Source organism: Microplitis mediator, chromosome 11 (genome assembly GCF_029852145.1).
Source record: "Microplitis mediator isolate UGA2020A chromosome 11, iyMicMedi2.1, whole genome shotgun sequence".
Classification (NCBI taxonomy): Eukaryota; Metazoa; Arthropoda; class Insecta; order Hymenoptera; family Braconidae; genus Microplitis; species Microplitis mediator.
The window spans coordinates 18,884,320-18,911,036 of NC_079979.1; the positions used below are offsets into that span (position 1 = coordinate 18,884,320).

At 28.4% G+C, this 26,717-nt stretch overlaps 1 protein-coding gene and 1 long non-coding RNA gene across 3 annotated transcripts in view; one reads left to right on the forward strand and one right to left on the reverse strand.

The window, feature by feature from the left end:
* LOC130677902 (probable serine/threonine-protein kinase DDB_G0282963) overlaps nt 1-26,717 on the reverse strand; it is a 33,113-nt gene that overhangs the window by 3,070 nt on the left and 3,326 nt on the right. Inside the window, exons 2-3 of one of the 2 annotated variants that reach the window (XM_057484812.1) lie at nt 5,824-6,057; nt 259-324 (exon numbers count right to left, since the gene is read on the reverse strand). In XM_057484812.1, coding sequence (XP_057340795.1) covers nt 259-324; nt 5,824-6,057 — 300 coding nt within the window. The remainder of the gene's footprint in view (nt 1-258; nt 325-5,823; nt 6,058-26,717) is intronic. The other variant, XM_057484813.1, reaches the window with a different exon arrangement.
* LOC130677909 (uncharacterized) lies at nt 14,926-19,472 on the forward strand. Its single transcript, XR_008991733.1, has 3 exons — nt 14,926-15,223; nt 15,293-15,748; nt 15,818-19,472. It is a non-coding gene; the product is annotated as an uncharacterized LOC130677909 (long non-coding RNA).

Consider the following 26,717-nt stretch of genomic DNA (forward strand, 5'->3'; position numbering starts at 1 on the left):
AATTCCAATGCTACCCACGTTCACAAATTAGTATTGAAAGTTTCTTAGGTCTTTCTGTGTTCATACATCTAAGCTGCCCATTTAATTTAAGCCTTCTACACCCTCCGTTTTATTTATTCTTAATAATCTTCCTTTTATCCTTTACCACTTATTAGTCCTTCAATTACGCCTTTTTTTTTATCACTTACATTTTTTAATTATCAAATTACCCGGCAATTAAATAACAATTACTTTGCTATATAAATAATTATTACTCACTTTGTATGGTTTGAGCATCGATCGTAAATTTCCTGATTCATTCAATTGTTCAATAGCATCTGCATCCTGTAATTTTATTAAATTTATTAATTTATTTTTCAAATTTTAAAAATGCATTTTATTTAAATAAATTTAAATTTTCCCGCCATAAATTCAACCGATTAAAAAAATAAATCGCTGTCAATAATTAAATTATTGTTAATCTAAAGAAAAATATTTATCATTTTTTAATTAACAACTCAGAAAAGTTTTTTAATTAATTAAAATTTTCCACTGAATCATAAATTCAAATGAATATCTTGTCAATAATAATAAAAAAAAAATTTGAACAAAGAGTAAACGATAAATTAAAAGCTTCCATTTAATATGACATTACTGTTATTATTATCATCATCGTCGAATGGATCTTTCTCGCAATATTTATCGTAGCCGTGTAAAATAGCAATAAATGTGAGGCTGTGATGGTGGAATGCAGTCCCCTTCATCTGTCAGTGTATGTGTATAAATATATTTTCCTCATGTATATACATATTTTTCTAATAGAGGAGAACAATCTCGACAAGTACAGCATTCGCTTATTCTTATTCAACAACTGAACACTTTGTATATGTATATATATATATATATATATATATATGTATACAGTAACAACCTACAAACATGTCTTTCTTTATATCTTTCTCTCTTATATGTATATATGTATATATAAATATTATTATTATAAAATTGGTTTCAATAGTCCTTCTCATACGGCCTTGGATCACATAGAGCTTGACATTTCACTTACGCGTGTATCTATTCTTTCGATTATTGCTCTCGGGATTGCATATTAAATATTTGATAGTAAAAAAAAAAAATAATAATAATAACAGTTACTAGTAGGGACAAGATTTTTGCCTTAATTTTTAAATGAATTATTGAAATGTTTGATATTGCCGCGAAAATATTTGTTTTATCATAAAAGTTTTCAAACAAAAGTTGTAGGAAATTTAATTTCCTAAAATAAATCTCTCGTATGATTTTTTTATACGACCAATATTTTCACCGCAATTCCAAAATTAAGTTTCATGATGAGTGATTCAAATTTTGGATAGTTACAAAAATCTTAATTTTGAAATTACGGCTTTCTTATTAGTCCTAAAAAAAAATTATAAGAGACATTTTTTTTATAAAATTAAATTTCCTACAACTTTTATTAAAAAAGTTTTTTGATACGACCAATATTTTCACCGTAATTCTGAAATTAAGTTTCATAATGAGTGATTCAAATTTTTGATAATTACAAAAATCTTAATTTTGAAATTACGGCTTTCTTATTAGTTCTAAGAAAAAATTATAAGAGACATTTTTTTTATAAAATTAAATTTCCTACAACTTTTGTTCACAAAATTTTTTTATACGACCAATATTTTTGCCGTAATTCCGAAATTAAGGTTCATAATGAGTGATTCAAATTTTTGATAATTACAAAAATCTTAATTTTGAAATTACGGCTTTTTTATTAGTCCTAAGAAAAAATTATAGGAGACATTTTTTTTATAAAATTAAATTTCCTACAACTTTTGTTCAAAAAATTTTTTTATACGACTAATATTTTTGCCTCAATATCAAAAATTTCACACCATTAATTATTAATTATTATTTTCAAATTAAAACCAAAATCCTGGCCCTAGTTATTAGTTATCACAAATTTTCCTCTATAGAATATAAAAAAAAATGCATCGACCAGTGTCAAGGTTTATAATCTTTTAAATAAAATAATAGAGTGGTAACTGTTGGTGTAAAAAAATCTATAACTATCAGTATCGGAATAACTCGGGTAGTATGGGGTCAGTTAGGATTAAATTCGTGGGTAAATCGATAATAACTATAGTGGGATGAAATAAAATAAAAGTGTTTTATAAAATATAATGAAACAAGAGACAAAATATAAAAAAATGAAATTTTATTCCCGTGAGATTTATATGTGGGTGAATGTTAACGCAAAAGCTAATCCCTTGTTGACAGATTTGAATTTTATTAAAAAAAAGGTAAATCTATAGTTACACTTTGTTTTTTTTTATTTGTTTTATATTTAGTTGTTTCTTTACTCTCCAGTTTATTAAAGTCTCGAGGAAATATAAATTTTATTTTTTAATTAAAAAAAAGAATATTGAGTTGCATGTTCCGGTGTCTTCGTGTCCGATTACGAAGCAACAAACTCCCACGCAAAATATTGCAAACGACTTTCCTAGAGTTTGTTATAATGTAGAGAACAGAAGTAGTCTACTACAAAGATCTATTTCACCATCACTGTTATATGTCGATACATATAGGCATATAATTTTGCGCAACACAATAAGACAGTACATAAAATTGTTTGCAGGTAAACATCTGGCTGTGACAGTTAATCACGTAGTTCGCTGCGTGGAAACAAAGTACATACTTATTGTCAGCTTATTATTATTATTGTTTTCTAAACTGTCAATAGAATCCATTTAAAAGGTCACTCTGTAGGTCTTGGTCATTTTTGACGTCACCAGATTTATATTATACTTTATATTTCCCGTGCCATAAATTTCCTATCAGCTATTTTCCTTATTTATTTTTTTTTAATACAAACTAGACCTCAAATGCAAACTGGTTGATCGCGGTTCGATAGAACGTAAACATCCGAAACACGTCACTCATTTATTCATTTTAAATTTCAAAATTTTATTCCATTAGCTCAAGACTTGAGACTGAAAATCATTTATATTGAAAAAAAAATTTTGAACGATTTTTGGGAATTTTTTTAAAGAAAACTACTGTATGGAATGTTCTTTTTTTAATGATATATTTGTCGATATATTATGAATACAAGATAAAATTTTTGGACGCAAAATTCAAAATTCAGCGAGTTATTCACAATCTCCCGCTCCAAAAAAAGTCCCCCCACTGCTGCAGTGACAGCGAACTTTGCAGTGGAGGAAATAAAAAAAACCAAAAAGTTTTTTAAACTAGAACCCATACAGGAGCTGCCAGAGTTGAACAACGGGCCCCTACTTGGCCCAGGACTGGGTAACCTAGCCTTGGCCGTCCAATGGCAACCCAGACTTGGGCCAAGACTGGGTAACCTAGCCTTGGCCGTCCAATGGCAACCCAGACTTGGGCCAAGACTGGGTAACCTAGCCTTGGCCATTCAATGGCAAGCCAGTCTTGGGCCAAGACTGGGTAACCTAGTCTTGGCCGTCCAATGGCAACCCAGACTTACGCCAAGACTGGGTAACCTAGCCTTGGCCATCCAATGGCAAGCCAGGCTTGGGCCAGGACTGGGTAACCTAGCCTTGGCCGTTACAATGATTACCCGGGCTTGGGCCAAGGTAGGATTACCCAAGTTTGGATATACCCATGGTTTATACAAGTAGATCATATAAATGTACCAGTTCAACGTTAGTAGGTTCGTCCAGTAGCTACCGTTCGGACCCAGTAATCAGAAGGACGGTAGTTCGCGCCCAGAGTCCAGCAGAATTTCCACCGAGTTTTTTTCACATCATTTACCTCCCTTAAATAATTAAAACGTTAATGATCATGAATTCTACGAGGTTAATAATAATAAATTTTTTTTAATTAAATTTATTCGTTTCCTGGAAGCCTGGGCCAGGTCTGGCAACCAAGCATGGGCCAGGTCTGGTAACCAAGCATGGGCCAGGTCTGGCAACCAGGCTTGGCCCGAGATTATCATTCCAGGCTTCTACCAAAGCTGGGCCAAGACTGGCTTACAAGCCTGGCCCAAGGTTCTACAAAGTTGGGCCAAGTCTGGGCCAAGCTTGGGCCCGTGGTACTTTCCTCTCTGGGAAGGTATTTTTCGTATCATGACCCTCGGGCTAAGAAAAAAATTGAAATTTAACAAAATGGCGGAGTTTAAAAAGAAATTCAAATTTCGCGGGAAAATTTGATTTTGGCCCGCCAAAATTACATTTTTGATTCGATCGGAAAACTGGAGGTTCATAGTACGTAGAAACATATCGATACTGCCATTGTAATACGTCGTATCCCACAAAATTTGACATTTTCATTTTTCTTGAAAAATGGAACCATTGTAACAATATGCAGCTTATGTCCAAATTTTAGAGGTCAAATTGTTCATTCAGTATTTTTAAATAAATATTCTAATATGTCGTATTCCACATTCGCATAGGTTCAGTCACGTTTAATTTTTTCAATTTTAAGTTAATTTTAAGGAACTAATTAACGACATCAATAAGAAGGTAATTATGCATAATTTTGGACTCTTCTTACAACAAATAATTCAAAATTACTAGCGTACATGTTTCGCGCGCAAGCGCGCGCGTGTCTTTTTTCATATATTTATTTTAATGTATATTTTCGTGTCGTTTGCATATATTTTTTTTTGCTTTCGACCAATCACGTTACGAATAGTTTGGCATCACATATATTTCATCTAAATTTTATTATAGGATTTTTTTCTACAAACTACTACAAATGCCTGAATTTTATGAAAAACATGAAAATAAAATTTTAGGTTATATCAATGTAAACATATTACAAATAATTTTCTTTGCCGACCGTGAAACGTTTTTATCGACTCCTGAAAAATTTCCCAAATGTGTGTGAAAAATTTCCCAAATGTGATACGACGTATGAAAATGACAGTATCGTTATAAAAGAAGCTGCGATCGAATCAAATCGATCGGATAATTTGTCTTCGAGTTATAACTGCAAAAATTTTGAAAAATGTATTTTCGAGAACCGACAAGCGGCTGCTCTTCAAATGACTGTAACTCAAAAAAACTAGATATGCACTAGAAATTGTAGTATGTTATTTTTGAAGCTATAGACTCAAAATATGAAAAAAAAAACAATTTTTCAAAATTTCACACTAGTGGTCCCCCTTAATTCATTTGAAATAAATTTGAAAAAAAAAAAAGTTTTAATCTATCTTCTATTTCATACGCGTCTCGTTCTTTCATAGTTACGTAATACGAAGACACGAGGTAATAAAATGAGATACGATCAGTATAATAAGCTAACAGTTGACGTGAAATGTCAAAGATAAACTCTGATGAGTCTTCTCTGTAGCTCGTGTGTATGAAGACGATAGACATAGTATTAATAATAATAATAATACATAATGCCGAATGGAATTTCTAGTTATCTAAGTATGTGAGAAGTTTAATAAAACATATATACATATATATTGTATATAAAATTCGAAATTTTTTTATTTGTAGGACATAAAATATAAACCGTCTATAAATATTTAGGACGTGTGAATTATTTTCCAATGATGGGACTTAAATGAGTTGAGTTATTTTTATAGTTTTAATGACAATACTGAATTTATTATTAAATATATATGAGAGACAACATATACACAATAGAGTGTGTAGTTGAAAAACCAGTATGTGCTATATATATATGTGTGTATGTATATCTACTATATAACGAGCTCTTTGACTGAGTACTCTCAGTACCATATCATATATATGTACAATGTATGTGTGTATGCATATGCTTGTAGAAAGACAGAAGAGGTAAACATATATAAGAGGCATATATATATGATGGAAAATTGCCACTTACCCCGATATGCTGACCGTCGATGAAGAGCTGTGGAACTTGTACGTAATCACTCGCTAGACGATCCTTCAATTCTGTTTGCAATCCTGAACTTCTATACAAGTCACGTTCTTCATATTGTACCATATGAGTATTTAGAATGTGACGCATTTTTAAACATGCAAATCGGGTTTTTGGTACAACTCCCATTGACGTTGTGTATACTACTACTTTACCGGCATCTTTTTGTCGGAAATTCTGGAAAATTTTTTTTAATTATCACATTTATGTATTGATATAAATATAAGGAATTTGTTATAAAATTTTCATAGCGAATTGTCGAATTTGAGACAACTCTGAACTTCGAGTTCACCATTTTTGGAACTTAAATTTTTATGGTTTTACACGGAAAATGAACTATATAAATTGAGAATGACAAGTAATATAATGATACAGTGATCAGTAAATACCATCATTCTAAATAGTAATTTTTTTATTTGTGATTAAAACGTGAATAATTACAGGATAAGTATGAAAATTTATTGTCTATGTAAGAAAAATGACTATTTGAACTTTAAAAATCGTAACTGAAACTTGGAAAATTGAAGACTCGTGTTATAAAATTTACTATTTGAATGTTAAAATTCTCCATATTGACAACCGGGTTCCGGATTATAATTTCAAATAGTAATTTTTAGAGTTTATTTTTTTCCGTGTAGGTCCTTTGGAATTTTGTGAGTAGAAATTATGAAATTTTTGAAATATTTTTACACTGTAAAAAGAGCGGTATTAAAAATGGACTCATTTTAACTCCGCCCGGTGTTAAAATGAAATTACACCGGTGTAGGAAATGTAATTCGGCGGTGTCAAACTGCGTCCGCTTGGAGTATTAACTTTAAGATTATAAAACAGAAAAAATGTCAGTTCTTTATGAAAATTAATAAAAATATCATTTATTAACAAGTATAGTAGAGTAAGTAAAAATATTCACAAATTAAAATATTTTAACACCGGTCTAGAATATTTACACCGGCGGCGGCGTTATTTTAACACCGGGGAATTTTTTTTAACACCGGTACAGAATATTTACACCGGCAGCGGCGTTATTTTCACACCACTTTCGGTGTTGAAATTTAACACCGCCCATTTTAACACCTACACCGCTTGGACTTACCCCGGTGATGTTTTAAAGTGTAGTTTTGAGATCGTTGAAAAAATATATTCAAATTGACTGAGCAGTTTTTGACTCATCAGAACTGATCGATACAAGATCGAGATAAATTTTTGAAATTTTCAAAACGATCAACTCAAAATTCAGAACTATCTCAAATTTGGAATGTTACGAAACATTTGGAACGAATTTTATTTATATATTTGATTACTTTATTATATATATCAAAAGCTAAGCATATATATTATATAGAAATATATGATTAATTAAGTTATTAAACGTAATGTTAATTAAAGAAAGAATAAATTAAAAATTAATATTTTATGTACCATCATAATTTTCTTAGTGTTTAAATGAGCGATTAATATACCTTTATTTATTATTATAATATATATATATATATATATATATGTATGTAATATAGTATAAAATATGTTCCAGTTTCACAATTTATACGTCCATTTAATTCTAATAATAATTAGTTCATAATATACTTATATATATCAATTTTCGCTTTTGTACCCGATTCACGTCTTTCACACAATCTATTAATAAATATATTAATATATATATATATATAAATTAATTACTCAATAATATAATTATAAATCTAAACTTCATAAATCTATCTTTCTCTTATATCTTAAAATAATTATTTTTATTGATTCCTATTATAAATATTTATTTTAAGAAATGAAAATTTATGCATTAGATTATTATATACGTAATATAGATAATTTAGTTGTTACGTTATCGTATAATTATCTCGAAGGTTTAGAGAAAATCAATCTGTGTCTCAACAGCTTACAAAATATTTTTTTAATTATAATTTATAAATATTTACATTTTATTTCAAATTAAAAAAATACTTTTCCTAACCAACAAACAAAATTCAAATTTCCCTCTTACCCCTTCCCCCGGTCAATTAAAAAAAAACTTAATTCTCATATATTTTTACCAAAATTACAATCGAATATGATTTCAAAAATCAGTAGAAATTTAAGTATTTGAACCCTCATATATTTTTTGTGTCGTGACCCTGTAATGGCATTTTGCTGTTGCACGGAAAAAACAGAATATTAAAAATGAATAAATAATAGTAAAAAGTGGAATCTGTTATCAATAATTAGTACTATTATGTACTTAATGCAAAGTAGTTTACTAATTTTTGTAGATTCCTAAAAACTACTATCAATTATTTCAAAAAGTAAGTAAATATTATTACTTTTAGGTATATAAATACGTGACTTATTAGTAAAAATTAATTAATTTATGGCATACATCTATTAAAAAGTAATGATTGGTCAAATTAAGAATTGCTATCTTAGATACTGATTTTTCCAGCCGAAAAATTGCAAAAGTTACAAACTTTTATTTTATAAATTCGATATCACTGATCAATTATTAGCTTAAAATATCATTTATTCGTCATTATAAATTAATTTACAATATACATAAATCGAATAAGTGGTAAATAACAAAATGAAAAATTAGTATACTAGATACTGATTTTTTGCTCATAAAAATACCGAAAACTTTTAACTCTTATTTTATAAATTCTATCCCATTGGCTAATAATTAATATAAAATGTTATTTATTCGTTATTATAAATTAATTTATGATATACATAAATCGAATAAGTGGTAAATTTTTCAAATTTTTCAATGTTTATTTGAATAGTAATAAATAACTGTAGAAACCAATTTATCAATTCTTTTTCATATTAATTTTAATATACGAAATTACGAATTTTGCTCTTCTATGTGTATCAAATTTTAATATAAATAATAGCCATTTTGTAATATATAAAGATCCTGGTTTGATATTACCATACAAATATACTAATTTTAAGTCAAAAATAAACTACAAACTATTAAAATTTTTAGCATCATTTTTTTCCGTGTGGGTTTTGAATAAATAAATGATAAAAAATTACATGTTTAGTTATTTGTTTATGATATTTGCTCAATGCATTAAGCAAATGTACGTACTGTAGATACGCATATTTATTGCAGAGCCATAAGATTTTCTTCTAATGCGTTACGTAAAAGCGTGTCGTATTTGAGGGACAAAGATTGTGATTTTGTTAAATAAACTTTCACTACGACTAGATATATTACTCTGTAGGAGTACTGGTACTGTTTATGACTGAAGTAGCATTTAAATACGATTTATAAAACATACGTAACTATAAAAATATATATACTCTTACGTATATCAGACGCACCTGTCATGATTTATATATATATTTATATAAATGAGCATCGACTTAATAGATACGAGAATGTTTTATTGTACAGCTTGCAAAGGCTGTATCTCAATAATTTTGAAAAAAAATTTCAAGTAAAATTTGCATACAGCGAAAAAAGGGGAGAAACGGAAATCTGTAGTTTTTGTAATTTAAAATAATTAGAGGTAGTTGACTAGTTCTGCAAAGAATAACCTTTGGTAACGGAAACGGTTTTTGTTACTTGCAGTGTCCTTTAGAAGAAGAAACTACAGGAAATTCTAGAAAATTAGTTGATTCCTGGTCTGAAGCCTCTATAATGCGCAGAAAGTGCAGGTCTATGTTATCATCTATTATTTGAGAACTTTATAACTTTGGTCCTGCAGGAGATAACTGCACACAACATAAACGTTTTTTGTCGTATATAGTGTCCTTTAGAAGATAAAACTATAAAATATCCTAAGAAATTATCTTAGTCCAGAAAAAATTGCATCAAAGTCCTGCGAATTTGCAAATCTGTAAAATTACGACCTACAGACCTTTAAATATTAACAGGTTTGTTTCTGTTGGGAATAACCCTGCATAACATAAACGTTTTTTGTCGTATATAGTGTCCTTCAGAAGACAAAACTATAAAATATCCTAAGAAATTATCTTAGTCCAGAAAAAATTGCATCAAAGTCCTGCGAATTTGCAAATCTGTAAAATTACGACCTACAGACCTTTAAATATTAATAGGTTTGTTTCTGTTGGGAATAACTCTGCATAACATAACCGTTTTTTGTCATATATAGTGTCCTTTAAAAGATAAAAATATAAAAAATCCTAAGAAATCATCTTAGTCCAGAAAAAATTTAACCAAAATCCTGCGAATTTGTAAATCTGTAAAATTACGACCTATAGACCTTTAAATATTAATAGGTTTGTTTCTGTTGGGAATAACCCTGCATAACATAAACGTTTTTTGTCGTATATAGTGTCCTTTAGAAGATAAAAATATAAAATATCCTAAGAAATCATCTTCCCATACAGGAAAATACGACGGGGCCAGATATGGGCCACGCTTGGCGCAATGCTGTCGATCTCTGGCCCATGCTTGTAAACCCGCTTTGGCCCAGCTTTGGCAAAAGTCTGGGATGATAACAGGGTGCCAGGCTTGGTTGTTACCATTGGCCCAGGCATCATTGCCAAGGCTGGCCCATGCTTGCTTGCCAGACTTGGCCCATGCATCGACAAAACAAATAAATTTAATTAAAAAAAAATTTTATTATTATTATCCTAATAGAGTTTGTGTGATTATTAACGTTTAAACTATTTAAGTGAGGTAAATGACGTAAAAAAACTCGGTGAAAATTCTGCTGGGCTCTGGGCGCGAACTGCCGTCCTTCTGATCGCTAGGTTTGAACGGTAGCTACTGGACGAACCTACTAATGTTGAACTGAAACTTTCATATGTTGTACTTATTCATTTTACTACAACCACTTGGTTTTATGAAATATAAAGAGCAATTAAATAAATATTTTCGATTAAGAAAAAAAATAATAATTTCGTATTATTTTTATTATAATTACATAATTTTTAAAAATAAAATTTATTAAATTTAATTGATTATTTATCAAGAACCCAGTTGAATTGTCTTGCTCTACCACTAATATTAAAAATAACATTTATTATAAAAATTCATGAGTTATTTCTTACTTAAATTAATTTTTATAACTAAAATTATAAAATTACGGTTATTGATTGCAAATAACAACGAACTAAAAAATATTTCAATTATTAGTTGTAAATAATTTTAATCGCAATATTATAATTTATAATATTTATTAATTAAAACTTATTTTAATTCAAAAATAAATAATTATTAATTTAAAAAACCATAATAATGAGTTAATTGAATAATTAATAAAAAACGTAGGTTAACCAATTCTGGCCCAACGATGGGGAACTATAGGTGTAGCCGAACTTGGACAATCCTACCTTGGCCCAAATCTGGCTTGCCATTGAATGATCAAGGCAGGGGAACCTAGTCTTGACCCAGGCTCGGGAAATGATTGGAATGGCCATGATTGAGTAATCATTCTTGACCCAAGAATGGGCCAATATCGACGTGCCAAAGCTAGGTTCCCCAGTGCTGAGCCAAGGAGGGCCCCTACGTTCAACTCTGGCAGCTCCTGCATGGGTTAGTCCAGAAAAAATGTCACCGAAATTCTGCAAATATTCAAATCTGTAAAATTACGAGCTATGAAGTCTAGGCATTAATAGATTAACTTCTCTAAGAAATAACCCTACATAACATAAGCGTTTTTTGTCCCTTATAGTGTCCTTTAGAAGATAAAAATACAAAATATCCTAAGAAATCATCTTAGTCCAGAAAAAATGTCACCGAAATTCTGCAAATATTAAAATCTGTAAAATTACGAGCTATGAAGTCTAGGCATTAATAGATTATCTTCTCTAAGAAATAACCCTACATAACATAAACGTTTTTTGTCCCTTATAGTGTCCTTTAGAAGATAAACATATAAAAAATTCTAAGAAATTGTCTTAGTCCAGAAAAAATTGCATCAAAGTCCAGCAAATTTGCAAATCTGTCAAATTTCGACTTATTATTACTTATTGACCTTTAAATATTAGTAGGTTTGTTTCTGTTGGGAATAACCCAGCATAACATAAACGTTTTTTGTCCCTTACAGTGTCCTTTAGAAGATAAAAGTATAAAAAATTTCAAAATAAATTTATACTCCATTATTTTAAAAATATTTAAATAATATATTAATAATTTCACTCGATGGTTAAAGGAAAATTAATTGAAGTAAAACAATTTAAAAGAATCTCGTGCTTTAATTACTCGAACGCATTATTTAAATGAAATTGTATAATCTCAGTACTTGTTACTTTCATATTAATAAATAAATTACAATAAATAGAACGCAGTGAAAAGAGAAAAATACTGAAGATTGAAAGCACTGACGTGTTACTTATTCTCTCCAGTATTGTATCGGATTGTATTGTGTTGTATATCTATATCTATATATATATATCTATAATATTACAAAGATCGTAACATGAAACATCGACAGCCGATTTGCTTCGAATGTACTAGTGCACTACGAATCATTCGTGCTTGCGCGAATAAACGATTTTTACAATTGGACCGTAACATTTTACGTTTTAGTTTTCTCTGCCATCCTTTCCATTCCTTTCCTATTTCAGTCTCCCAAGCTATTTAGATTCCCTTCATTGCTTTCATGACATTGTATTTAAATCACAAGTACTATTATTTTCACAAAATTTTATTCGAATAATTGTAGTAATAAAAAAAGTTCAGCTTTTTTTTTCCACGCCATTACATTCTGAAATATTTTACAAATTCATTTTAATTAATTTTAATTAATTACGCTTTGATTAAATCCGCGTAAATCCTCACATAATAAATTTAATTGTTGGTTCAATCGATCATAATTTATTACAGCCCGTGTACTTAAAATTTGTAATTATTATTTTTAATTAATATTTTATTATCTTGTAATTATCACAAATTTCCCATAAACAAAATACTAATTTATTTACTTGGCTTAATAATTTTAAGATTAATTTTTTTATCATAAATCACGAGTAATTAGTACGTGTGTGTTAATTAAATAATGTGATTTTTTAACGTTTATTTTTAGTTGTGAGTTAACAAAGTTTGTGGTTAAATAATTATAGAAAGAGCCTAATTTATATTTTGAGTATTTAATGGTTGGGTGATTTTTTTATTTCGTGACGGTTCAATGATATTATTTATTACAGGAGTGTCTAGTCTTTAGTTAATATCATATACTTTCGGTCTTGGGTTCCACGAAAAAAATCTAAAATTTTTTTACTGTGGATTAATGTAAGCCTCGTTTATTTTTATTGTTAATTATTTAATGTTGCAGGGTGTGTTTTATTTGAAATTTTATAAAAAGAATAATAAAATTTATAAAAGTGAATAAGGAAAGTTTTAGTTCCCGCCATATCTCTATGATAGAATTAATTACACTGTAAAAAATTGGTGGAGTTAACGTGGAGTAAATCCGAAGGTAATGCAAAGCGGATGACTGTTTATTTTTTTAATTCCCTGGGAGTGAAATTTACTCCGAAGAGGAGTTTATTTTAATATTCAAACTCCGGGTCGGAGTGAATACGGATTTAAATGAAATCCAGACTCCAAAATCACTCCGCTGAAAAAACGTGACCGTGTAGATTTTTTTGAAAAATTCCATAATTAAACTGAAATAAATCGGGAGTCAATTCGGAGTGATCACGAATTTTAATTCACTTAGTTTTGGAGTTTCAAAAAAAAAATCACTTCGCATACGGAATTGATAGAGAGTTAGTTTTTTTAGCGGAGTGATTTCGGATTGGTCTGAATTTTATTTAAATCCGCATTCGCTACACTGTAAAAAATCACCGGGGTAAGTCCAAGCGGTGTAGGTGTTAAAATTATCGATGTTAAATTTACCCCCGAAAGCGGTGTGAAAATAACGCCGCCACTGGTGTAAATATTCTGTACCGGTGTTAAAATAACGCCGCCGTCGGTGTAAATATTCTAGACCGGTGTTAAAATATTTTATTTTGTGAATATTTTTACTTACTCGATCACTATACTAGTTGATAAATGATATTTTTTATTAATTTTCATAAAGAACTGACATTTTTTGTGTTTTATAATCTTTAAAGTTAATACTCCAAGCGTACGCAATTTACCCCGCTTTTACACCGGCATTACTCCGCTTTTACACCTGTTACCCCGCTTTTACACCGGTTACCCTGCTTTTACACCGGTTTTACTCCGCTTTCACACCGGTTACCCCGCTTTAACACCGGTATTTTTAACACCGTTGTATTACTCCTCCTACACCGGTGTAATTTCATTTTTACACCGGGCGGAGTTAAAACGAGTCCATTTTTAACACCGCTCTTTTTACAGTGTATGATTCGGAATTTTAATATTGAAATAAATTTCAATTTGGAGTGAATTTCACTCCAAGGGAATTAAATTAAATACACAGACATCCGCTCTGCATTTACTTTAAATGTAATCAGAGTTCACTCCGCAAATTTTTTAGTGTAAATCAATTATTGAAATCAATTAATGAAAAGATCTGAAAGTAAATTTTCAAGACTTTAATAAACGAGTAAATCATATTTACCAAATTTGGTAGTGATACTCGAGCAGTCCCTACGTGATTGCAGGTTACTCGAGTAAACGATATCGTTTTTAATTAAAAAAATACGTAATTCCAAATTTTTTTTCTTATTTTTAGAAACCAGATTAAGAAATTTTAAAAATCAGACACGATTTTAATTTTCGTTTTTTAAAAAAAAAAAATTACAATTACAAAATTTGCATTACAAAAAAAATTTGATCTGATAGAAATTTCAAATTATTGATTTCTTATATAATCAGGACATAATTATTATACGAAATATATATGACATTTCTAATTGAATAAATTTTTTTTTACTATTACCGCTTATTTAAAGAGTAAACATTAAACCTCCGACACTAATTTAAATAAAAAAATAAAAAAAAAAAAAGTCAATAATATCAACAGAGGATAAATTGAGCTCTAGGTCCGTGAAAACAGAAAAATATTATCATTAGTGATTGCGGATAAAGAATAGCAAAGTAGAAAGAAACTATTGATCATATCCAACGCATGCGTTGTAATAAAAAACGCCATTCGGCAGCCGAAATGGAAGGTAGATTTTCCAATTAATCTATATAAAAAGTTACATACATACATATCTTGTGATACATGTTAGTGTAAAGTCATGATATGAAATTAGGCTCGTTTTCTAAGAGTGAGGGTAAAAAAAGGCATCGACTATTATCGATAGAGAACTTCAGATAGTTGATTTGACAAAACATTATATAGGTAATGTACCAAACTAACCTTCACGTAAACAAAGTATAGAAAATTTAATTAGTATGAGATCATAATTGTAATCGCTATTACGATGGCAAGACCAGTTATGATTATAGGACGTACAGGTACGATTGAAACATCATAAATAATAAAAGAAATACTTTTAAAATATAAAATAGCTGTGAAATTTACAGGTTATTTTGTTCACAATAAAATACAACTGACGAAACTGAATTATAATGGAACATGCATAAGTTATGTGGAATGAAAACCATATTTTCAATATTTTTTGATTCCATTGAAATTTTCAAGGCTATCAAATTATTGGAAGAAATGGTCAAAACCTAAAGTTTAAGGTCATAAATTAAAGCTTACTAAACAAGCTTGAAGAGACTTTTTACTGAAATTGTCTATCAGTTTTAGTTTTAATGTTATATGAACTTCAACAGTGAATAAAAACTGATTTTTTCGAAAAATCGTTAAAATTTAAAACAGCCATAACTTTTAAACTAATCAACAAATTGAGGCCATCTTTGAACTTAACCGTGATAATCGCTTGTAGAATAAGTGTAGAAAATTTCATTAAGAACTGATAAGAACTGTGGGTGCTATCGTAATGACAAGACCAGTGATAATCATAGGGCATAGAGGTACATTTGATAAATCATAAGTAATAAAAGAAATACTTTTAAAATATAAAATAGCTGTGAAATTTACAGGTTATTTTGTTCACAATAAAATACAACTGACGAAACTGAATTATAATGGAACATGCATAAGTTATGCGGAATGAAAACCATGTTTTCAATATTTTTCGATTCCATTGAAATTTTCAAGGCTATCAAATTATTGGAAGAAATGGTCAAAACATTAAGTTTGACGTCATAAATTAAAGCTTATTAGTCAAGCTTTAAAATACTTTTTACAGAAATTATCCATGAGTTTTAGTTTTAAAGTTATATGAATTTTAAGAGTGATTAAAAACTGATTTTTTCGAAAAATCGTTAAAATTTCAAACAGCCATAACTTTTAAACTAATCAACTGATTCAGCCCATCTTCGAACGCAACTGTAGTAATTACACATAGAATAAGTGCAGAAAATTTCATTAAGATCGGATAAGAATCGTAGACGCAATCGTGTCTTCAAAAGTCGGTCTATCCCATACATATATAAATTTTTTAACGAATGGTATTTTTGAACTCTACTCAACTAATTATGAAAGTTTATGACGAAATTCCTTAAAAATCGACCATAAGGACAAATACAATAGTTAGATTTAAAAAAAAATCGATCTAAAAATATATATATCAATAAATAATATTTTATTTCCACGATTTCTCTAATAACTATAATACGATTGATCGACTAATTTTTTTTATGTTACTCCTATAAAATTACCAGTCTAATAAATTCAAACTCGTTGAAAGTTGAGTAATTTTTTCCTCGCGATAAACGATTGATGCGAAACGAAATTAAAAATACAAATAAACTTTAATACCGTTTTTTATTTAAACGTAATTATAATTTTAAAAATTTGAAATGAAATGATTTGTGTAATTTATAAAAGCGCTCGTGACTGTATAATAGTCGTTCACTGTCAGTGGCTGTTTATCACATTTGGTTACAAAAGAAGAGGGTTGTAATAAGAGTGTTCTATTCATCTGGGCTGAGCAACTCTGTCATTTGTATAATAACAGGCTTAAGATCATGTTTTTATTTCTATTGTTCACTTTTTTAATTTTAATTTTAGTTTTTTTTGCTATTATGACTATTATTACTATCATTCTTTTGAGGATGTTGCAAAGTTAAGTGCCAGCCAGGCTTTCACGATATCATTGCTGAGAAGTAGTACGATATATTTATTATATATACGTATATTCATATTCCCAAAACGAGAAAGACTGTGTTACTGAGGAGAAATTAATAATAATAATATTTATGGCGAATTACTACAAGATTTATGTCTTTTTTTTTTTATGTTAATTAGTTTGGAAATTTCGAATGCAAGTCTACTTATTTATTGTTGTGTTAATTAATTTTTAAGCTATTTAAATATTTAGTTCAAAAATTGAGAAAAGAAATGGGAGCATGACATTTTTTTTTGTCAAGAATTATTTTATTTTGAAAATAATTTAAAAATTTATTTGAACTAAAATTAAAATGTGGGGAGTAATGGAAATTTACAAAAGAAATTTTGAAGTAAAAAAAAATTTTTTGATAATTTTTTATGATCCTGAAGTTAGCAGCCAATTAAAAATTTTCTTTTTTTTGTTCAACAATTTAATTAAAAAAAATCGGTCTGTCAGATGACCCTGCGGGCCAGCCCCAAAACTTCCCGCTGTTTTCGAGCTCGTTGAGCTCGAAAACATTATTGTGAATACATTTTCGAGCTCTTCGAGCTCGCAAATACTTTTGTATGCCATTGTTTTGTAAAAAACCATTTTTTAGCATTTCTTTCTCCCACGATATCTCGCGAACGAATTAACAGATTTTGATGGTTGAGGCGGCAATCGACGTGTTTTATCAAGTTCTAAAGCTGATCAAATTTTGAAATCGATTTATCGAGTCGTTTTTGAGAAATTTCGAAAAAACCAAAAAAAAATTTTTTTTTGAATTCTTTCGTCAACGGTTTCTCTTGAACGAATGAACCGATTTTGATGGTTGAGGTGGCATTCGACGCGGCTTATAGAGTTTTAGAGCTGATTAGATTTTGGAATAAATCCATCGAGCAAATTAAAAGTTATCCAAATAAAACATTTTCGAAAAAATTTTATTTTTGAAATATCTCTGAACGCACCCTACCGATTAAGTTCAAATTTTTACGGCTTCAAGACATTAACAAGCCGCGTCGAATGACACCTCAACGATCAAAATCGGTTCATCCGTTCAAGAGTTATGAATATTTACATACATACATACGTACGTACGTACGTACACACATACATACACTCGGACATCATCGTAAAATTAGTCAGGATAGCTTCCTAGGACCTCGAAACGTCGACATCTGATGGAAATTCGATTTTCGTAAATCGGACCGAAACCAATAACTTCCCGAATTTTTGAAAATTTACAATTTTCTTAGCGGGAAGTTAAAAAAATTTGCACATGTAGAAAATTAAAAATTCTATAGGTGCAATTTTTTAAAATATTTTTTTTTTTATAATTTATCGTTTGAAAAAAATCCAAAAATTATTAGACGTCCGCTAACTTCAGTTTCGTAATTTTTTTGGGATTTCTTAAATAAGAAAAAAAATTGTGAGTTTTTTTATGGCTGCTTAATTTCGTCAGTGCGCTCACTTGCTTTAATAAAAATTTGTCTTTGAAAAAAAGGACCCGAGGTTTGAAAAAAATTCATTTTTAATTCATGCTGGTAAAAGAGGACGAGATAATTTGTAAGGGTAAAGAGTTAAAAAAAAAAATTAGCTCTTGGTAGACGTAAATATTGAAAGTGGGCAGTCATGCGTTTCTGCGACTTAATTAAAAAAATTTTTCTACTTGAAAATATTTTTAAAATCCCAACTTTCTTCTTGTAAAAATTATTTAAAAAAAAAAATTTTTTTACTATGAAATATAAACAGCAGTAAAAAATATTTTTATTTTCCTAATAATAAAAAAATAAATATAAAATTCCTCATACTTTCCCTACTTATCATTCCCACTGTAAACAACTTTTTTTACGCGTATTTTTGAATAACTTAAAGCCTCTTTTAACCGGCGGTTAAAATTAAATAAATAAATTGCTTTCGGAAATTAAAATTCAATACTCGTCAGGTGAAATAATAACTGCAACAATTTGTACTGCTTTCTTAAAAAAAAATTTTAAATTAAAAACCCCAATAGATAAACAAATAAATATGTATTTCGAAATGATATTTAAATAATTTTGTTTTTACGTAATGTTGTGAATAGTTTGTGTAAACTATAGATTTTATTCCAGACGTTTACATTTGATCCTATCATAACTCGAAAGTGGAATGTGTATACATATTATATATAAATATATATGTTCTATCAAACCCTCAGACAGGTTTGAAGACACGAATGGAATCCTAAATTACATACACACTTTCCTAAATACATTTAATTACGTAAATTTAATTATTTTAAGTCTACTAAATAAATATTAATTCCAACAACAACAACAACAACAACAACAATAATAATAATAATAATAACGAGCAACCTACAGACACTACATAACTACCCGAGTATTACTGCCAAATTTATTAAGTATGATTTGAATTTAATTGTTTATTAAAATCTCTACTCTAAAATTTCCTCTAGAATTTTTAGTTTATTTTTATTATAATTGAAATATTGGTCTTATAAAAAATTTTTTCAAACAAAAGTTGTAGGAAAATTTATTTACTAGAGAAAATGTCTCTTATGATTTTTTTATATGACCAATAATTTCACCGTAATTTCGAAATTAAGATTCATAATGAATGGTTCAAATTTTTGTTGATTATGAAAATCGTAATTTTGAAATTACGGTGAAAATATTGGTCGTATAAAAAAATCATAAGAGACATTTTCTCTAGTACATAAATTTTCCTACAACTTTTATTTGAAAAGTTTTTTTACATGACCAATATTTTCACCGTAATTCCAAAATTGAGATTCATAATGAATTTTTCAAATTTTTGTTGATTATGAAAATCTTAATTTTAAAATTACGGTGAAAATATTGGTCGTATGAAAAAATCATAAGAGACATTTTCTCTAGTAAATAGATTTTCCTACAACTTTTATTTAAAAAGTTTTTTTACATGACCAATATTTTCACCGTAATTCCAAAATTGAGATTCATAATGAATTATTCAAATTTTTGTTAATTATGAAAATCTTAATTTTGAAATTACGGTGAAAATATTGGTCGTATAAAAAAATCATAAGAGACATTTTCTCTAGTAAATAAATTTTCCTACAACTTTTATTTCAAAAATTTTTTTATATGACCAATATTTCTACTGTAATTTCAAAATTTGACACCATTAATTATTAATTGTTATTGTTAAATGAAATAAAAAATTCGGGTCCTACTCATCATTAACTCGCAATCTTATTGATTTCGATGATTGTATAATCATGAAATCCTTAAAAAAAAAATCTACACACAATTTTTTTTTTTATTAATCGTCTGATATATTTTTTTTCACTGATACCAAATTAAGTTTTGAAAATTTTTATTATTATAGAAGACATGGCATATTTTTTTCCCGCGTAATTCAAATGTATTTCGAATGATATCGATTCATCTCAATACTTGACAATAAAATAGAGTTTAAATTTTCATTATTCTCTCAATAATATAGACGATAATAATAATAAATATTATTATTATTTATTTACTTACTTACAATTACAAATAAAAATTATTTTTCAAATGAAATATTTATAAATTATTAGTTTGAATTGATTAAGTAACTGAAATATAGTTATAGATAAATAAACTTCCGCGAATTATATCCAGACTTGCAAAGAATGTCACACATGACTTCCTATGTACGTTATGTTACCGCACTATTTATTATTTTTACTCTTTACTTAACTTTTTTTTCTCATCTTAAGTACTCATATATATATATTTGCTTTTATTTACCTTTTTAAAACATGACGTTAAATTTTTTACACACACACATATATATATATTTTTTTCATACTTTTCCTCGAGGCGAAATCGTGACTTGTGAGTGAGCGAGAGTCACGCACGAGATTGTAAATGTAATCTTAATGAATGGCCAGCAATCAAGAATTATCTTCAGGAGTATGATACTACTTATTTACACTATGATAGTGTGCATTAAATACTTGTATTAAATTAGAACATCAGAAGTGTAAGACTAGAAATTTTGAACATGAATAAGAAAGCTTTTAATGTGAAAATTTAGTTAAAGCTCTTTAATTTTTTTAAGTAGTTGTTTGTTTGTCTGTTTCAGTCTTCAAACATTAGTTTGTAATTTTTATTATTCGTGATAACCTCGTTTGTGTTTGAGTTTGTGTTGTAATGAAGAAATAGGTATTGTGATTAAGTTAGAAATAATTTACTGGGATGGAAGTGAAAGGCTACTAAGATAATGGATATTGCAGTATTTACAAATATTGACGTTTATATTTATATATTTTTTAATAATTGTTGATACTTGTGTAAACTGGGTTAAAGATTTAACAGTTGCAAAAAAATTTTTTTTTTTTTAATCACTTTTAATTCAAAATTACTTAAATTTCATGTTCTTCAAATTATTTTTTTTATAACTTTTGTAAATTCCCGGGTCGAAATTTGGAGCCCATTTTGAACCTTCTAAAGTCGGATCTATTTCGGACGGAGGCTCAAAATACACTGTAAAAAATTGGGAGTTAATCCGGAGTGAATCTGGATTTAATTTAAATCCGAATTCACTCTGCATTCACTCCGCCACTTGGAGTTCCGGAGTTTTAGAAAAAATTACTACGCATGCGAAGTGAATTGGGGTTTTTTTTAGCAGAGTGATCTTGGAGTGACGCGGATTTTATTTCACTCCCAATTCACTCCAGTCCGGAGTTTTAACATTTAAATTAATTTATATTAAACTGTTATACAGTGAGTGTGTGCGAGTTCGCGTGTGTGTGTGTGTGCGTATCAGCTGATCAATCATGTAAGATCCGAGTTTTTACTTCGATTTCATTTAGTAGAGTAATTGTTTATTAATAATATTTTTAAAACTCCTCTTTGGAGTGAATTTTACTCCGAGGGGAGTGAATAATTAAAAATGTATTCACTCCGCATTTATAGTGTACCAAAAATCTGATAAGAAAAAAAAATAATAATAATAAATGATATTTAACATAAACATCAATTAAAAATAAAATTATAAATTTTTCTTCTCTCTTATCCCTGACTAATGATATGACAGGTGAATTAAGTATATGATTGATTAATACACGTGTCTGTACCGATATAACATAATAATCCTCTTGATTAAAAATCCTTTGACTCACTAGATATAAGACTAAACCGCTATAAACATCCTATACCCACGACTGAGATTATCCCATTATATTGCTAACTGTCTTTGAATTTCTATACATTACATCCTCTTACAACTTTTCAAATCAACAGACGTTTAAAGTCTCCAATAAATTACCATTAATTTTTCCACGGCAAGTGTCAAATAATGTAATTTAAAATGTTAATGATAAACTGGGCACTAAAAATAAATATAACTTTGTAACCTATTACTTGAAAGTTAAGCTAACGCCTAGTCTTAATTTTTTTTATTAGTTTCCTTCCTCTTTACTTCCTTTCAGCAATAAGAGACTACAGCAAGGTCATTCGTGTCTGAAGATAGTCCGCGGATAATTGGAAAAGTGAGTGCAAACGGAAGCCGTTACGTGATCCGATTACTTATCAAAGAAATATCTTAAGTGTTAAAGTTCAAGTTTTTATATAATTAACGTATTAGTCTTTTATAAAATCTACGAGAAGAGAAAAAAATAATAAATGGCTGAGGAAAATGCAAGATCCCTTTTATCGAAATTTTCATTATTTTTAAGGATTCAATTTTCTGTTCGTCCCAAAACCCGTACGAAAAAATTATATATACGGGCAAAATTGAATATATGTCTCATATATTCAGATTTGCCTGAATATATACAGATGTCTACTTTTTCCGTGCGGGAAGTCTAGAAAAATTTCATTTTCGACTCGTAAATTTAAATTTTTATAAACGAATTTTTTGACTTTTGAATTTCCCGCGCGTTGAAAATTTTTCAAAGCTTCTACGAATTGTCTTCTAGATTTTTTTTTAATTAAAAAAATTTATGAGTTAAATTTTTTTGAAAATTTTCAATTAATGAAAATTCATTAAAATTGTAATTTTCAAAAAAATTTCTAGACTTTTTTTCGTTTTTATTAATCGAATATAAAATGATCTGAGAATAAAAATCAATTACACAGAACATTTTTTTATGATACTGAACTTGGCCGACGTCTAATAATTTTTGTTTTTTTTTTTTTCAAAACGATAAATTGTAAAAAAATAAATTTTTAGAAAAATTAATGTGGCTGAGGAAAACGCGAGATCTCTTTTATCGAAATTTTCATTTTTTTTAAGGATTCACTTTTCCGTCCGTTCCAAAAGTCAATAGAAAAATTTCATTTTCGACTCGTAAATTTGAATTTTTCTACTTTTGAATTTCCCGCGCGTTGAAAATTTTTCAAAGCTCCTACGAATCGTCTTCTAGATTTTTTTTTAATTTAAAAAATTTATGTGTTAAATTTTCCCGAAAATTTTCAATGAATGAAAATTCATTAAAATTGTAATTTTCAAAAAAATGTCTAGACTTTTTTTCGTTTTTATTAGTCGAATATAAAATGATCTGAAAATAAAAATCAATTACACAGAAAATTTTTTTATGATACTGAACTTAGCCAACGTCTAATAATTTTTGGTTTCCTTTTCAAAATAATAAATAACAAAAAACCAATTTTGAAAAATTGCACCTACAGTTTTTTTAATTTTCTACATGTGCATATTTTTAGTATTTTTTTTTTTCTGATTGATTTGTTGAAAAAAAAATCCGAAAATTGTTGATTACTTTTTATTTCCGTCACTTAATCAAAAAAAAAACTAAAAGTGCCGATTTTAGTAAACGAAAAAATTAAAATTATAAGTAAATAAAAAATTGTATGTGAAGACGTAAAAAATTAAAACAAAAGGAAATGAATAAGTAGATAAAGAATTAAATGAAGAGTCTCTGACATTTGGTCGTTAACGTTCTGCGTTTGTCGTCGTCGCGGTCTCTTTGACCCGCTTTCTCTTTTCCCACCCGATTTGTCTCTCTCTTTTCTTTAAAAAACTCTTTTACTTACTCTCAACTAACTTGTGGACATAACATACCAGTGATAGTATTCTCTCAAACCAGCTAATTTTTACAACCGCAATTTATTTATTTAATTTATATATTTAAGTCTCAACAATTTAGTTTTATTTTCTTTAAATTTACCACCTGTTGTAAGACCGTTGTAATAAAAGACTAAGAGCTGCTTTAAATTTAAAGATTACGTTTTTTTTCAGAGAATTAAATACTAATAATAATAATTATATTTATGAAAAGCGAAGGAGATAAAGTTTAAGATGATAAAGATGATAATGATGAAGAGTAAAGAGTCAAGAATATTGACGCACGCGTGTAACGAGTCTTTGCCTGAAGGAATAAAAAATATAAGTAGGTCATCCACTTGTCTCTTAACATCTTTTTATTTCATATATATATATATATATATATATATATATATATATATATATATATATATATATATATATATTATGTTTTATGTTCATCTTTAGTCTTTTACTTTGTTGCAAAAATATTCATGAATATTTCAACCGGAAGTCTTGGCCTCGAGATTATTGTTATTTTTTTTTTTTATTTGAGATTGATCTGAGTATTGGAATTTTTTGGGCAGTGATGCTGAGGAATAATTGTATGTAACATACTATGATATATCGATTAAAGGTGAGATTTTTTTAAAGGCAAGTGTATAGAGGTCATTACTCTGCAGACATACCATGAGAATTGGGACAAATGATGACTACTTTCACTTTATTTTTATTTTTATTTTATTTTTTTTTTTCGTGGATTTATGGAAAAAAAAGTTAATTAAATCACTTTTTTTATTGTTATTAACAACACTGCTTTGTAAAGATTTACATTTGTAGAGTAATTGTTGATGCTAATTAAAAGTTTTGTAGAATTACGAAGATTTTAATTTAAATTTAAAATTCGAATTATTGTTGAAAAAATTTCGGCGCGAACTTTTGAGAGGAAATGATTTTTAAATTTTTGAATGAATTTTTTGACTGCCGCCAAAAGTGAGGAAAAAATTTATGTTTATTTACGAAGTCGTAATTTAAGGGGAATTTTTTTTTTTTTTTAATCAAAGTTTGAATATTCAAAAATATGTATCTAGAGTTTTATATGAAAATCCCGAATATTTTTTAAGTTATAGTCATTTTTGTGACAGCGCGTCAACTGACCGTTGCATCGACTAAAAACTTTGAACGCGTTTTTCTCGAAACTACTTTTTTTGAACTGGTGGCATCTATAATTTGCATAAATATCAACCGATTCGCAACTTTTTTTCCGTATTCGTCTGTTCAGTAGCTAAAGTTGCACGTAGGGGATTTTGAAAATTTTGATTTTTAAGATTTTTAGGGCTGTTTGAATCCAAAAAAATGAGAAAAAAAACGAAAAAATTTTAAATATGTCGCCATTTTTTTTCAAATCAAAATTTTCAAAATCCCCTACGTGGAACGATGACCACATGCATACAGATTACAACGCGGTTTGGTTTTTTTGTTTCTGATAATCCGTTTTTGAGTTAGAGATGAGACCGTGGTGGGGAAATTTTTTTGGTGTTCCACAAAAATGCTTATAACTTTGTAACAACATGATGTTTTTTAATGAAAATTTAGGAGAATTATCTTCAATGTATACTTTATAAAACAAAACAAACCCGATCTCCAAATTCCTTTATTATCCCAGTCAAAAAAATTCCCGAAAATCACCTATTTTTTCGATCCTTACGCTATCCCCCTTAATTTTTGAAAAATGAGATTAAAAATATTCTGGTAATTAAAACTCTGTTTCTTTTATGAAGATTTTAAATTAGACATGAATATTTAAATAGTATTGTCTAATTAGAGCTCGTAGACTTTCTTAACTGTGGATTTAAATTAAACGCAAAAAAGCGGGTTACGAAAAGTGAAAAGTTTAAAAATACAGAAGTAAAACTCGTAATTTAGCAGTAAAATAAAAAGCTATTTAATTAAATATTATCAAGCGAGCATTGTTGGTATCAACTATTTCTCCAGATAACTAGCTATAGCTAGTGAATGTCATAAATGACTGTACGAACTCATAAATTACTGTGCATTGGTGCGCGAATCGTGATAGCCTTAAGGATATATATTTCGAAAGTAAGACTGTCTTACCTCCACATTATAATTATTACCGTACACCGAAAATTGTTTAGTTTAACCGTTTAATCAATACGAAAATTTACGAAAGCCTCCACGCTTTCCCCTTTCACGAAAATTTCCATTTGCTCACTCACCCTAAAATTGTCTTTTCTAATAAACTTTAAATAAATTTGACCTTTTGAATTTAATTTTAAAAAATAGATCGAATATTTAATTCAATTACAAAATATTTCGTAAAGAAGAAAAAAAAAACAATTCAATCAAAAGAAAACGAGAATGACATTTTAATTTAATTTCATGTCTCGAGTTCATTGCTCGTGAATTACTATCACGTATCCGTATACTATTGACCGTGTGCAAGGAAAAATATATATATATTTATATACATATATATTATAAAAGTCTATAACTTGCGTGTCATTATGTACAGACATTTCGTAACATTCTAAACCAAAACTGAGTTACAAAAAAAATTCTCATTAACACCTTTCCTACACAAAAAAAAAAAAACTATAATTATAGCGTAACAAATAACTAATGACAAAGCAATCAGCAATATATATACGATTTCACATAGTAATTACGTTATTGTAATTTCTAATCTTTCTAAGTCATAATTAAACAATTTAAATATTAGTCTTAACTGTAAA